We start from the raw sequence: 14729 nt of genomic DNA, 5'->3' as shown, positions 1-14729 counted from the left end.
TTTGGCGATAGTATTACCCTAAGTAGGGAGCTTTAGTATATCCCAGGAGTCTGGACTGATCTGGGTATGTACAGGGAAAGGAAAATTGGTTCTTACCTGCTAATTTTCATTCCTGTAGTACCACAGATCAGTCCAGAACCCGCCCGATCTGTAGAAGTGGAGAGTTGTCTACTCGTCTGATTTTATTGGTATGAAATACAGATTTTCATGGTATGGAATATAGACTTGTTAAAAAGGTTTTTTGTAAATTTGTTGGTGTTTTTACTGTTTTTATGCTTGGGTACAGGTCAGTACTGAGAAACTGTAGGTGGCCTCCGTGATTATGTAGCAGTGTCAGTAAACCTTTCTCTGTCTCCATCTGCTAGCAGGAATGCAAAACTCCAGAGTCTGGACTGATCTGTGGTACTACAGGAACGAAAATTAGCAGGTAAGAACCAATTTTTCTATATTGCTCAGTGCCTTGGGAAGGAAATTATAATCTTCACAGCTTGCTCCTGCCTACCGCACCTCCAGCCAAAGCTAGAGAGAAAAGCTCATGTATGTGAGAATGGGGCATGTGGCCAAGTCTTCTCACTGTGTTCTCAAACTTTCATTCGGGCTGATACAGAAAACTTTGCGGGAGTGCCAGCAAGCGCCCGCTCTCCCGAGGCATGCCCAGGCCACTCTCCTGGGCATGAGATTCAGGAAGCCCAGGTATGCAAATTAGGGACCGCGGTAAAAAGGAGGCGCTAGGGACACTAGTGCCTCCTTTTTGACAGAAGCGGCGGCTGTCAGCGGGTTTGACAGCCGACGGTTAATTTTACTGGCGTCTGTTGTCGAACCCGCTGACAGCCACGGGTTCGGAAAACGGATGCCGGCAAAATTGAGCGACTGTTTTCCAACCGGCGGGCCATGGGCAGATTTTTTTTTTTTTTTTAATCTTTGGGGCCTCCGACTTAATATCACTATGATATTAAGTCAGAGGGTGTACAGAAAAGCAGTTTTTTCTGCTTTTCTGTACACTTTCCTGGTGCTGGCCGAAATTAACTCCTGCCTTTGATAGGCGTTACTTTCTGTATCGCGCAGGACTAACTAATAGGCTCATCAACATGCATTTGCATGTTGCGGGCGCTATTAGTTTTGGGGGGGGTTGGACGCGCGTTTTCCACGCGCTATTACCCCTTATTGTATAAGGGGTAAAAATAGCACGTGGAAAACGCGCATCCAAATGGGGGCTAACGGTGCGCTCTGCCTGAGCACACTTTACTGCATCGGCCCGATTGCAAGCATAAAAAAGTGAAAATTTTCTGAAGTTCTGAGATGTGATGGGGAGCTCTAGAAAGTTACTGCTGCCAAGGGAATAACAAGTTAATATAGGAAAGAGTGAGAACACAGGGATGATGAGGGTATTCACATGCAACAAACGCTGCAAACCTCAGTCTTTCTCAAGTTAATCTTAAAAGTAATGAATAACTATAAATGCAAGATTACAACACTTAAACTTTCGATAATTGCATTATGGTTTTTTGCACTGATAGGAGTTCAGTTGCAATCCCCAAAGCCCCCTGAAAGTCTGAGAAGAGGCTTTGTACTGGGACCAGAGGTGACTCTGGCAGAAAGTCATGCATAGGCTTTGGAAACCTAGCCCTCTGCTTCCTGACTGGTTTACGGGTGTCTGAGGCATATTGCTGATATAAATGAAGTGCACTCAGTTATTCTGACCTTGTGCTTTTAGGGGCCAGTTCTGGGTCTACTGTTCTTAGCCGTGGCGAGATGACTCTGATGGATGTGCAGTGCCACCTGGATAAGGAGGGGGCCTCTGACCTTGTCATAGATCTGATCATGAATGCATCTAGCGACAGAGTGTTCCATGAGAGTATCCTGCTGGCCATAGCTCTACTGGAAGGTGGCAATACTACTATACAGGTAAGGACACAGGGCTGCTTACTGTACACCTGGTGGCGTCCCCAGGTGCAACATAGTTACTAATACAGTTGCTTTGGCTGTGGTCAAATCCCTTTCCTCCTCAGGAAACTAACTTTTTTTTTTTTTTTTTTAGTTTTTACTGACCCAAATTTTACCATTGACAATTTGTACATAGCTGGACTTGTGCTCAAATTCAGGTCTTTATGCACCCAGATGTGGCTACCCCCAAGTACTGCATCCTTTCAGAGCCTGAGCTTCCTGGCACCAGAGAGACTAGTCTATCGCTCAGGACATTTACTGACATGAAACTTTCTTATGGATGTGTCCTTTCGTTCTTGTTTCACCATCAGTAAATTGGCAACCCTGGCTAGACAACGAAGTGGCTTTCGAGTTCTGTGCTATAATTACATGTCCTGGACCACAGCACATTAATTGTGCTGTTACAGCTGACGTGGGCTCATCTAGTAACTTGCTCTGCTTGATTGAATTTTATTTGACCTGATTGGTACAGAGTATTAGTTTGGGCTGGTTCATTATAGTCTCTCTAGACTTAGGCTAGCGCACAGATTTAACCCACAGTTGGACGCACGTCTATAACCCCTGATGCAATAAGGGGGATTAGTGTGTCCAAAACACAAATCTAAACCAGTGCGTAGCTAATAGCACTCATTACATGTAAATGCCAAGTTAATGAGGTTAATAGCTATTACCCCCTTACGTAAAAAATAAATGTGCGCCCGACGTACACATTTTTACCCTCAAAAATTAACGCCAGCCCCGGAGCTGGTGTTAAGTCTTGAGGAACCCCAAAAGTTAAGAGAAAAGCAGAAAATATTGCGTGGCGATATCAAGCGGGAGGAATCAAAAAAGGAGTGACGTTAAAAAAAAAAAAAAAAAAAAAAAAATTTCTTGGAGGTTAGGTTAGGAAAATGGATGCTCAATTTTCTAGCGTCCATTTTCCGAATCTGTCACTGTGCATAGGTTAAAACGGATGCACCTAAAATTGAGCGTCTGTTTTCCTAACCCGTGCACAGCCACTTATGGGCGCCCGATGCCATGGATACGCTGGGGACGCACAGTTTATCCCTAGCGCGTCATTTTTAGCACGGCGGCTCATTTGCCTATTGCATCGAGTGCCTAGGAGAGGTGATCGTGCGCACATTAAAAAAAAAAGAAAGTGCATCCAGTTTGAACGCACATTTTTAGCATGTCGGTACTACACCAGCCTGAAATTGAGAAGTCCCTGGATTAAATGAAATTGTGAAGTGACCATACAGGGATTCTGCTGTAGCCCTTGGAGAAGTACAGATGTGGTTCTCAGTGTTTTGGGCTTTCCATTCTTGGCTTAAATACAGCTTAAAAAATTGTTCTCTGATACTTGGCAGGACTGACTGAACCTGAGAGCGGTAGTAAATTAATGCAGAAAGATGTTAATGAAATGGCCACGTTTCCACTGTCTGGCAGTATAAGAGCCTGGATGAGAAGGAGCCCTGTATGTGGTGTTAGTGCATGTGGCGTCATTAAGAATGCAGTTATCAAGCTTATTTTAGGCATAGCTCTTTCTGTATTGCAGTATCTTGATGATTTTGGAGCATAATCCTGGGGGGTGATTTCCTGAGAATTTGCAGATGATACCGAGTACATTTCTCACCCTGTACATTCCTTGGCTGTATAGAGAATTTAATTTATTTATTTAAAAATGTTTCTATACCGCTTTTACAAACAAAGTTTAGTATGTATGTAATGGGCCTGGAGCAATTCGCCTCGCACCTCCATTAACATCCACATGTTGGTCGCTAGCAAGAAGCCACCAAGTTCTGGGGGGGGGGGGGGGGAACTGTTTAACTTTATTCATCTTCTGTTTCATCTTCATATTTCCTGGTGCCAGAGAGGAAGACCTGGCTTTCCTACATGTTTCCAGTGGTTTCTTCATTCTGAGAAAATGCTGAGGGGAGTTTAAAACTAGCCTAGAACAGGACAACCTGTGAAATGACTGCTGCAGACAGAAACACCTTAATGTGTTGTATTGCACTCACCTCATGTCAGCACAGCCTGTCCCAGGACTCTTAGGAGCAGTTGAAACACTGAATTTATTTTATTTAAAAATTCTTATATTCTACGCTTTCCAGAAAAATTATTCAATGCAGTTAACAGCTTACTAACTGGAAAGCTAACACTCTATAGAAAAAGATTAAAAATACCAAATAAGCATAAACAATTGACATACAATTACAAAACATAAAAACACTAAATAACACATACACTCTGAGATTTTTACCCATAAAATTGCTGGAAAAACCTTGCCTTTAATTTTCTTTCTAAATCTCAAATCTGCTACCCTTCGCAGCACACTTGTTAATGAATTCCTTAAAATTGAGCCTGCATAAGAGTACATAAGAACATAAGTTGCCATACTGGGTCAGATCAAGGGTCCATCAAGCCCAGCATCCTGTTTCCAACAGTGGCCAATCCAGGTCACAAGTACCCATACATTAAATAGATTTCAATCTACTATTCTTTATTGATTAATAGCAATTTATGGATTTTTCCTCTAGGAACTTATCCAAACTTTTTTTTAAACCCAGTTACACTAACTGCTATAACCACATCATCTAGCAGTGAATTCCAGAACTTAACTGCACTGAGTGAAAATGAATTTTCTTCAATTTGTTTTAAATGAGCTACTTGCTAATTTCATGGAGTGCTCTCTAGTCCTTCTATTATCTGAGAGAGTAAATAACAGATTTACATTAGCCTGTTCATCCTTTCATGATTTTGTAGACCTCTATCATATTCCCCCCCCTCAGTCGTGTCTTCTCCAAACTGAACAGCCTTAACTTCTTTAGCCTTTCCTCATATCATTTTGATCGCCCTTCTGTGCACTTTTTCCAGTGCAACTATATCTTTTTTGAGATGCGGCGACCAGAATTATACACCGTATTCAAGGTGCAGTCTCGCCATGGAGCAATACAGAGGCATTATGACACCCTCCGTTTTATTTGCCATTCCCTTCCTAATAATTCCTAACATTCTGTTTGCTTTTTTCCTGTTCCTCATTTCCTATAACCTAAAATCTTTACAAGTGGGAAACAGTAAATTTTGATACGGAGAGCACAAGGCACAAGCAGGTACATGTGATGTAAAAAGGCTTTTTAAGCCGTTGCGGGCATTTGCCATGTATCATTTTGTGAATGAGTTAATACTTTAAATTGCACTCTGCTGTACTGGGTGCCAGTGAAGATTTTTCAATTGTGGTGTTACACTTTTTCTATTTCTAACTCCTGTAATAAACCTAGCAGCTGAATTCTGGACTAGCTGTAAAGCCCTTAGCCATCTTTTATTTATTTATTTATTTAGAATTTTTTATAAACTGACATCCGTTTGCACATCGTATCTGTTTACAAATAACTTGGAACTTTTAGGCATAGCCTTTACATGGAACAAAAACTATATGAAAAGAGGAACATTAACTATTAAATAGTTATTTTAGGTAAAATCAAGATATAAGGAGTTAAAATAATCAGCTTTACTCAAAACAAGAGTCTATAGCACGACCCTTAGAACACTTTCAGAAATATCATTTCTTAAGTCTTACTGTCTTTAATTTATAAAAAAAAAACTGCCTTCACAACCCATTCCTATTTACTTCCTCAAAGCCATGGGTGATGATGCTTGAAGGGGCCTCCAGAAGGAATTTTTAACCTTTTTATTTTTTTTACCTTTTTCTCCCAAATAGCCTTTGTTGCTCCCCTCTCGCCAGAACATTTACTTTTGATTTGTTGTCATCCTCCAAAAGGAACTTGGAGTGGTGTACAACATAATATAATGGCATATACGTCAAATCGCAAATGGCAGTAACTATCACTTCCCTATTCCCCTAGAAAGGGATCAGGACCCACCCAACCAGTACACAAAAAAGCACTCTGACTCCCCTGGTCACTTCCGAAGAAGCTCCCAAAGGGCAATTCTCTTTGATCTGTGCCTCCTAGCCCACCCCCCTCCCCCTCCCCCACCCACCCACACACACACACAGCAGGCCAGTTCTTGTGGTTGGCCCACAGTGACATCAGTGGGTAGTAGCATGGCCATTAGCAAAGCAGTGAAAGGCTTCCTGTAGCACTAGGTGAGCTTAATTGTAAAAAGTGTCTTCTTCCAGCTCATGTCTTGCCTGTGTTGATACATAGTAATGGTGGCAGAAAAAGACCAAAATGGTCTATCTAGTCTGCCCAGCAATCTTTCCAAGTAGTAAGTGCCGCTCCGTGCAAGTTACCCCAAGCTTTTTTATTTATTCCCATCCTCTAGCCTTTAGGGATCCACAGTGTTTATCCCACGCCCCTTTGAAATCCTTCACAGTTTTGGTCTTCACCACTTCCTCCAGAAGGGCATTCCAGGCATCCACCACCCTCTCCATGAAGAAATATTTCCTGACATTGGTTCTAAGTCTTCCTCCCTGGAGTTTCAAATTGTGACCCCCTAGATCTACTAAATTGTTTCCAATGGAAAAAGTTTGTTGATGATGCTGAAAATAGTAGGAAGCCACTCTGAAAAGACACACTGGATCTGAGCACTTGCATGTTGCAGACCCAGAAACTAATTTATGGCATACAGAATCCACAAGGACCTTGCTGATGCAGCCCTTATGGTGGTTCAGTAAAGGATCTTTGAGCCTGGTCCAGGCCTCCCAGGTCTTGTGGACACTTAGGTAAAGATGTGTTGATGAGTCAGCATTTAATGTCCATATAATATTTACATAAATATGGACAAATGTTAGACAAATGTCTAACATTTCTCCAACTTCTGCTGCGACTTCCACTTTATTTTACTTATTTTCTGTTACTACTCAGAACAGCTGTTGCAGGCACTATTCCAATCCCTTCTCCCACATCCTGATCATGTCCAGCCTCTTCATTTTCAAAAACGCCAGTAGATCATGGTCCATCTGGATGTCTATAAGTCAGTGACAGCATATGTGTGACTTTTCAACAGGCCACAGGCCAAAGATGCCTCCATGTTGGCTGCCAGTGTCACTTTAATGGAACTAATGATGCCACCTCTGAACTTTCAGGAGGCTCTCAAAGAAGGTGCTTCTTTTCTTTTCATCTTTGAGGTAGTCTCACTCAACTCATTGAGTTTGGAGATGTTGCTGATAAAATCCATTGGGTGTTGGCCAGGGCTTCATAGCAAATTGTCAATTTGGCTAGACTTTTTCCACCCATGCACACCAGAATTTATTTTTGCAGTGATAGTTGTTGAGCTGGTTATATATGTTCAGGAGGCAGTCATCAATTATATCAACCCACTCCCAGAAGCAACAGAAATGGAAATGGAAGATCATTCATGTAGTCCTCTGGATTTTCAGGGTTCCACTTATAGAAACATAGAAATGACGGCAGAAGAAGACCAAACGGCCCATCCAGTCTGCCCAGCAAGTTTCGCACTTTTTTTTTTCCTCATACTTATCTGTTACTCTTAGCTCTTAGTAACCTTTTGGTTCTATTTCCCTTCCACCCCCACCATTAATGTAGAGAGCAGTGTTGGAATTGCATCTAAGTGAAATATCTAGCTTAATTAGTTAGGGGTAGTAACCACTGCAATAAGCAAGCTTCACCCATGCTTATTTGTTTACCCAGACTATGTAATTCAGTCCTTGTTGGTTGTTGTCTGTATATAGATCCACTTTTCTTCATTCCCCCTGCCATTGAAGCAGAGAGCTATGCTGGATAAGCGTGAAGTATCAGTCTTCCTCCCCTGCCGTTGAAGCAGAGAACTATGCTGGATATGTGTGAAGTATCAGTCTTCCTTCCCTGCCGTTGAAGCAGAGAGCTACGCTGGATATACATTGAAAGTGAAGTATCAGGCTTATTTGGTTTGGGATAGTAACTGCCGTAACAAGCAAGCTACTCCCCGTGTTTTTGTGAATGCAAATCCTTGTTTCCACATTTCCTCTTGCCGTTGAAGCTTAGAGCAATGTTGGAGTCGCATTAACCGTGTGTATGTTTATTGAATAAGGCTATTATCTCCAGATAGTAGCCGTCATTCCCGTGAGCCACCCACTCTTCATTCACATCCTCTAAACTTTATGGATCCACAGTGTTTATCCCACGCCCCTTTGAAGTCCTTCACAGTTTTGGCCTTCACCACTTCCTCCGGAAGGGCATTCCAGGCATCCACCACCCTCTCCGTGAAGAAATACTTCCTGACATTGGTTCTGAGTCTTCCTCCCTGGAGCTTCAAATCGTGACCCTTGGTTCTGTTGATTTTTTTCCGACAGAAAAGGTTTGTCGTTGTCTTTGGATCATTAAAACCTTTCAAGTATCTGAAAGTCTGTATCATATCACCTCTGCTCCTCCTTTCCACTTTTTCTTCCAGTTTGGGATCACCTTATATCACAGCTTTTCTGGAGACCAGGGAAAAGCAGGCTATCACAAACAAAAATTTCCAGCCTAGCTCTGGTGCACATGATGGGAGTTGATGCCATCCACAACGAGATGGGCGGTCACTGCATGTTTCCTATGGGTGTTTCTGTTATACGTCTTGCATTCTCTGGGATTTGTAGATTATGGAGTCTTCACTTGTTGAGAACCTAGGGTTTTCAAAGGGCCCTGAATAAATGCCAGCTGTTTTTCACATGGCCTCGCTGATAAGAACATTCGTTACAGCAACCACTGTTGTCCAGTTCCTTGGGAGTATCTCTCAGCAGATGCTCTTTCTAGATGTTGGAGCTAAGGGCGCTCTGTAAACCATTACTAGTCCAAGGGCTGGAGTAGGGTCGTCTTCAAAGTTTACACTTCATGCCTCTAAATTAGCCATCTTCCTTCCTCCCTCCCTCTAGAACTTGAGTCTGCCATTCTGCTCAGTCAGCACTGACTGTGAGGGGGCCTAAACCAAGATCCCGTTGTGTCTAAGCCATGGGACCAGCCCAGGATCCAAACATTAACAGAAAATGTGTTCTTTTTTGAAAACTAACTTCATAAATCTGCACAGGAACTGAGAGGAAATCCTCCATCTTCTCTAATTTAGAAGTTTGAGCGGTTCATGGCCCAGCTTAATATAGAAGCAGTGCGTTGCTTTATTCACTAGTGTGAATGAAACAAAAGCTGTCCGGTTTCTGTGATAGGACTTGTCTATGCTCCAAACATTTTGTTTTTGTTAAGCTGTGAGGAAGCATCCTGGGTGCATGGGGTAAAGAGTTTATAGAAGAAGTTGTTTTGTTTTTTCATACCAATACAGTGAAGCCTCAGAGGGGGAGCATATCAGGTGACTTATTCTCTCAAGAGAGAATCTCCATGAGAGCAGTGTAGTTCCGGTGTTGTCCTTTGTTGGTATTTTATGTATCGATATATGTTTTATTTTGTAAACTGCCATGATCTTTATAATGTGCGGTAAATAAATTATTTTAAATAAATAAATAAACATGAAACAAAGCTAGTGGTGATAAATATAGTGTTTGCTGTCCATGAAAAGTGTCTGTGAGCTCTTGATGGCCACTGTAGAAAAGGTAGTCTGATGCTCCATACTATGCCTCTGCTGAGCATGAGGGCACCCCCAGCTCTTATCCTGTTCCAGATGTTTCCCTGAACTATTGTGCTTAAAAGCTTTGATTGATCTTCTGCTCTCTACTTAAGGTTTCTAAGTAGTGATCTTCAAGCTTATTGAGCTCTGTGGCCCTGCAGTAAGATTACTGAGTGCTGCAATCACATTCATGAGTTTAAAAAAAAAAAAGAGTAACAGGCTAGCAGCAGACCTTTATGCTCTCTGCTGGGGATGCAGCCCTGTTATCCCGTGAAGTCACACAGCTAGGTCATGGGTTCTGGGTAGGGTAATTAGTGGTCTGGATTTCCATTGTGGAGTGCTGCTTACAGGACACTTATTCTACACGTTAACGTAAACTCTGTGTCAAGAAACATGCACTGCAACAGTGGGAAAAAGCAGGATTATCTTATACTGGAATATGGCTGACCAAATTTTTCTTTCCATCTCCATGTGTATCTGGGTCTCTCATCACCCCATGCTGAATTGCCTCTGATTTTCCAAGGTCTGAGGAAGGTGATAAGTTTCCTGCTAGCAGTGCAGGTACCACACGGCTCATGCACACTGTGAAGGCTCACCGCCACTGCTGCCCTGGGTGCCACGCTTCTGCGTCTGGTTCAGGCCTTCCGCGAGTCCCAGATATCCCTGGAGTCCGCCAGCCGCACGTAACTCCCTGAGTTCGGGTCCCCGCAGGCCCTAGCTTTGCTGGGCTTCCAGGTTCTCCTCATACGGAGTCGGGGGTAAAACAGCCCCCAATACCCAAAGATAACACAGAGAAAGATAGTTCCTTCAAAGCAGTTTATAAAGCAATAGATGGGTGTATTACATTCGCTCTGCCACCTCCCCCCATCCAGCTCTGTCAGTCCTCGGTAGCTCAAGGCCCGAACAAATGACCCTGCCCCCGCCCAAGCCCTCAGGCTCCCTTACAACCTGTGCTATAGCAGAGGTACCTCCCAAGTCCCAAAACGTCTCTATTCGAACAGCAAACACACCCTGCTCCTTAGAGCCTTTCGCCCCTACTTCCCCTAAGGTATAAGTTATACCTTTCCCCTTTCAGGCTACTCTGTTTCCATGTGCGAGCTAGAGGATTCCTCTCCCCCGGAACCTACCTCCATCTCCTCCCCCTCCTGGCTCCTGGCCCTGGCTTTTTCTGGCCATTGCCACCATGTAGGCACGCCCTCTTCCTCTAGCTCCATAGGTTCACCTGTGTCTGACTCATTAGTCTCTAAGTCTGCCACCTGCTCGCCTCCAGGCTTTCCCCACAGGTCAGGTGGTGGTTCTAGGAACCTGGGATTTGTAGTTTTTCTCATCTTCAACTGTGCCCCCTGCTGTCTGGCTCTAGTATTACCTGCCGCCTTATGGTATCTTGTCTGTTCCTGCCCCCGGCAGCGCTGCACTACATCACAACACATATAGCCCTACCAGCTCTTAAGTATGAATTTATCATATGCTGTCAAAAATGTAAGGGGTAGAGGGCACGAAATAAGAAGATAAAATCCTGGAAACCTGTTTAAAAAAGCTTTGTTGTAAATTTCCCTCTTGTTAGCTTGGACAATAGATGGGAAAGAGAGGAAGAACTTGGTCAGTGATGCCTGAACTTTGGAGGCCACATAGAATGGGATGATAGATATGGTACCAAAAAGAGGGTTGATGAAAGTAGCAGCACATTTTCTTGTTTTGGTTTTTAAAGATATAGCAATGTTTTGAGAATTGTGTAAGGAATTGTGTATGCTTGAGCCCTTCTTGCTGTGACACAGCCTCATAGGTAGAGTCCTGAGACACATGCCAGCAGCGGGTGAGCAAGTCTTGGCATGGGCCAGATTATAAGAACCTAAGAGCATGCCATACTGGGTCAGACCAAGGGTCCATCAAGCCCAGCATCCTGCATTTCACTGTCCATCTCATCATTTTGGCCAGGTGGATGATAGTACTCCTATTGCTATACTCTTCCCCAACACACACAGGATTTCAACCCATAAAGATTCAATTGTGCATTTAGTCGCTTGTAGTATCTTTATCCTGTTGGTCTCTATGCCATTCCGGACATAAAGTGCCACCTCACCACCAAGTTGCTCCTATCTATATGTTCTGTGATTTTATTTTTATAACAATTTCCACGATTTTTTTCCCTGCACTAAAATCAGGCTCACCAGTCTATAGTTTCCCTGGGGTGTGTACCATCTGGGCCAGGTGATTTACTACTCTTCAGTTTGTCAATCTGGCCTACCACATCTTTCAGGTTCCAGGTTCACCATGATTTGGTTCCATTCATCTGAATTGTCACCCTTGAAAAACATTTCCGGAATGGGTATCTCGCCAGCATCCTCTTCAGTACACACCGAAGCAAAGAATTTGTTTAATCTTTCCGTGATGGCCTTATCTTCCCTAAGTGCCCCTTTAACTCCTAGATCATCTAGTGGTCCAACCGACTCCCTCGCAAGCTTTCTGCTTCAGATATATTTTTTAAAGTTTATATTATGAGTTTTTTCCCGTATGGCCAACTTCTTTTTAAATTCTCTTCGCCTGTCTTATCAATGTCTTATATTTAACTTGCCATTGCTTATGCTTTATCCTATTTTCTTCTGATGGATCCTTCTTCCAATTTTTAAAAGAAGACCTTTTGGCTAAAATAGCCTCTTTCACCTCACTTTTTAGCCATGTCTGCAATCGTTTGATGTTCCTTCCATCTTTCTAAATTCCTGGAAACCATCTGGACTGTGCTTCTAAGATGGTAGTTTTTTAACAATGTCCACAACTGTTGCACATGCTTAACCTTTGTAGCTGCACCTTTCAGTTTTTTTTAAACTATTTTTCTCATTTTATCAAAGATTCCCTTTTGAAAGTTTAGTGCTAGAGCCCTGAATTTACTTACTGTCTCCCTTCCAGTCATTAATTCAAATGTGATCATATTGTGATCGCTATTGCCAAACATCCCCACCACCATTATCTCTTCCATTAAATCCTGCGCTCCACTGAGAATTAGATCTAAAATTGCTCCTCTCTCATCTGTTCCTGATCCAATTGCTCCATAAAACTTTCATTTATTCTATCCAGGAACTTTATTTTGATAGCATGTCCTGATGTTACACATACCCAGTAAAATATTGGAATAATTGAAATCTCCCATTATTACTGCACTACAATTTGGTTAGCTTCCCTGGTTTCTCTTATTTTACTGTCAGTCTTGTCATTTTGGCCAGGTGGACGGTAGTATACTCCTATAGCTATACTCGTCCCCACACACAAGGGATTTCTACCCATAAAGGTTCGATTGTGCTTTTAGTCTTTTGCAGGATCTTTTTCCTGTTGGACTCTATGCCATCCCAGGCATAAAGCCACCACCCTGCTACCAAGTTGCTCCTCTCTATCTTTGCGATATAGTTTGTACCATGGTATTGCACTATCCTATTGATTATCCTCTTTCTACCATGTCTCTGAGATGAAAATTGTCTGTCATTCACTGCTATACACTCTTAACTCTCCCATCTTACTTCTTAGACATCTGGCATTAGCACACAAACATTTCAGAGTGTGTTTTTTGTTTGTACAGTATTAACATTCTGTTTTTCAGTTGACAGGGATAAACTGGAATTTTTTAGCTCAAGTGCGTCTTTAATTATAGGCACATGGACTACTTTTTATTATTATTATTATTGAAACCTCTCTGTTGGGTTGCCCTAACTCTAATGCTTCATTAGTATCCTTCAAAGATACCTCCATCTGAACCATGCACTTCTGAATGACTTTCGGCTTTCCCCTTTTGATTTAGACACACAAACTCCTGGTTTTTACTTGCCTCTGACTAGCTATTTAATACAGACAAACACAGTAAAGAATATACGCCAATAGTTTACTTCTCCCCAAGCAGTACTTACCGATTCTCATCAGCCCCTAGCAAGGTGATCTTCTCAGTGCTCCCACTGTGACAGAGTACAAAAGTCTATACAAAGACTAGGCTGCGGCAGAAGCCAGGCAAGGGCAAGGCTGATGGCTTGAGGCGGAGCTGAAGACTGCAGCAGAACCACAGGCGAAAACTGAAGCAAAGCTGAGAAACAGAACCAGGCTGGAGCTGAAGGCAGGAACTAGGCTGGAGCCAAAGGCAGTTACTACATTGATGCTGATGGCAGGAATCAGGCTGGAAGGCTTGAGCATGAAAGTAGCCTGGAACCAGGAGGAGCAGGAACCAGGAGACCTTCTTGCTAAGGCAACTAATCCAAATCCAGGCAGGCTAAGTAGTCTTGAGCATGTGACATCAAAGTGCGGGTACCCAACTCTCCTGCCAAAGTGTGCTGAATCGTGCGTACTGGTGCATACACATACCCTAAGCATATCTTTGCCAGGTCCTAGTATCACATGCGTCAGAGCGTCCAATGGCGGCTTCCTGCCACACAGTGAGAATGTACCGCTGAGGAGTCTGGGAAAGTGGCTGGATTCAAATACTTTGGCCAAGATAGCTGGTGGTGCTTCGTTATATTTTGAATGGTTGGGTGTTCGGTGTTCCGTGCACCTCCTTGCCAGTGTTTGCTGATGGGTGGAAGTGATTAGCACATAGATTTTGTTTGTAAGTACCTGATGGGCACATCTTAGCCTGGCTTAACTTCACCTCTCTCAAATGGCTGACCAAAACCAAGTCCCACCCTCCTGTCATGCTCCTCTGCAGGGACTGGTCGAAGATCAGCAAGGAAGGCAGAGTTGCTGTCCCATTCTGCCTTCTTGGATTGGTCCAAGCAGACCTCAAAATGCCCCATTTTGGCAGAGGTAGGAGTCACTGACCCAGAACCCTTGTTTAGTACAGGGCTGCCCAAAATTTTAGTCAATGTGACCCTATTTTACCATTTGAAAATTCATAAGATCCCAGGGTTGTAGTCCCTCTCTAACAATCACTTCACTCTCCACCTCCCTGTACTCCAGCTGATCCCACCTCTCAACCTGCACCCTTCTCCAGCTGATCATTTCTCTCAACCGTTACCCCTCCAAGGGACCTTCTTTCTTAATTTCCTGCCCACTGGACCCCTCTCTCTCAACCTTACATTCCTCTAGCTGAGTCCCCTCTTAAATTGTCCAGCTCCTCTCATCCCCCTAGCCCAGCCCCTTGGCCCTCTTTGCATCCCCTCTAGTTGATCCTATCACCCTAAGCCATTCTTATAACCCCAACTGATTCTTTGTCATTCCTTCTCTCTAAATCTTCTTTTCCACACCCCCAACTGATCCCCTTTCACTCTTGGCTCCTTTCTTACATCCCCCAGTCAACCTTCTGTCATTCCCCCTCCAGAGCCAATCCTCCTCCGCCTGAT

At 43.3% G+C, this 14729-nt stretch overlaps 1 protein-coding gene across 5 annotated transcripts in view; it reads left to right on the top strand.

The window, feature by feature from the left end:
• ITPR1 (inositol 1,4,5-trisphosphate receptor type 1) overlaps positions 1 to 14729 on the top strand; it is a 450198-nt gene that overhangs the window by 316150 nt on the left and 119319 nt on the right. For all 5 annotated transcript variants that reach the window (XR_003856666.1, XM_029601463.1, XM_029601465.1 and 2 more), the window contains one exon: positions 1715 to 1905. Coding sequence is in view for 4 of the 5 variants with exons in the window: in XM_029601463.1 (XP_029457323.1) it covers positions 1715 to 1905 (191 nt within the window). In the remaining variant the exon portion in view is untranslated. The remainder of the gene's footprint in view (positions 1 to 1714; positions 1906 to 14729) is intronic.

This window comes from Rhinatrema bivittatum, chromosome 4 (genome assembly GCF_901001135.1).
Source record: "Rhinatrema bivittatum chromosome 4, aRhiBiv1.1, whole genome shotgun sequence".
NCBI lineage: Eukaryota > Metazoa > Chordata > Amphibia > Gymnophiona > Rhinatrematidae > Rhinatrema > Rhinatrema bivittatum.
Note: the sequence above shows the minus strand (reverse complement) of the source record. Positions and strands in the feature narration are given on the sequence as shown.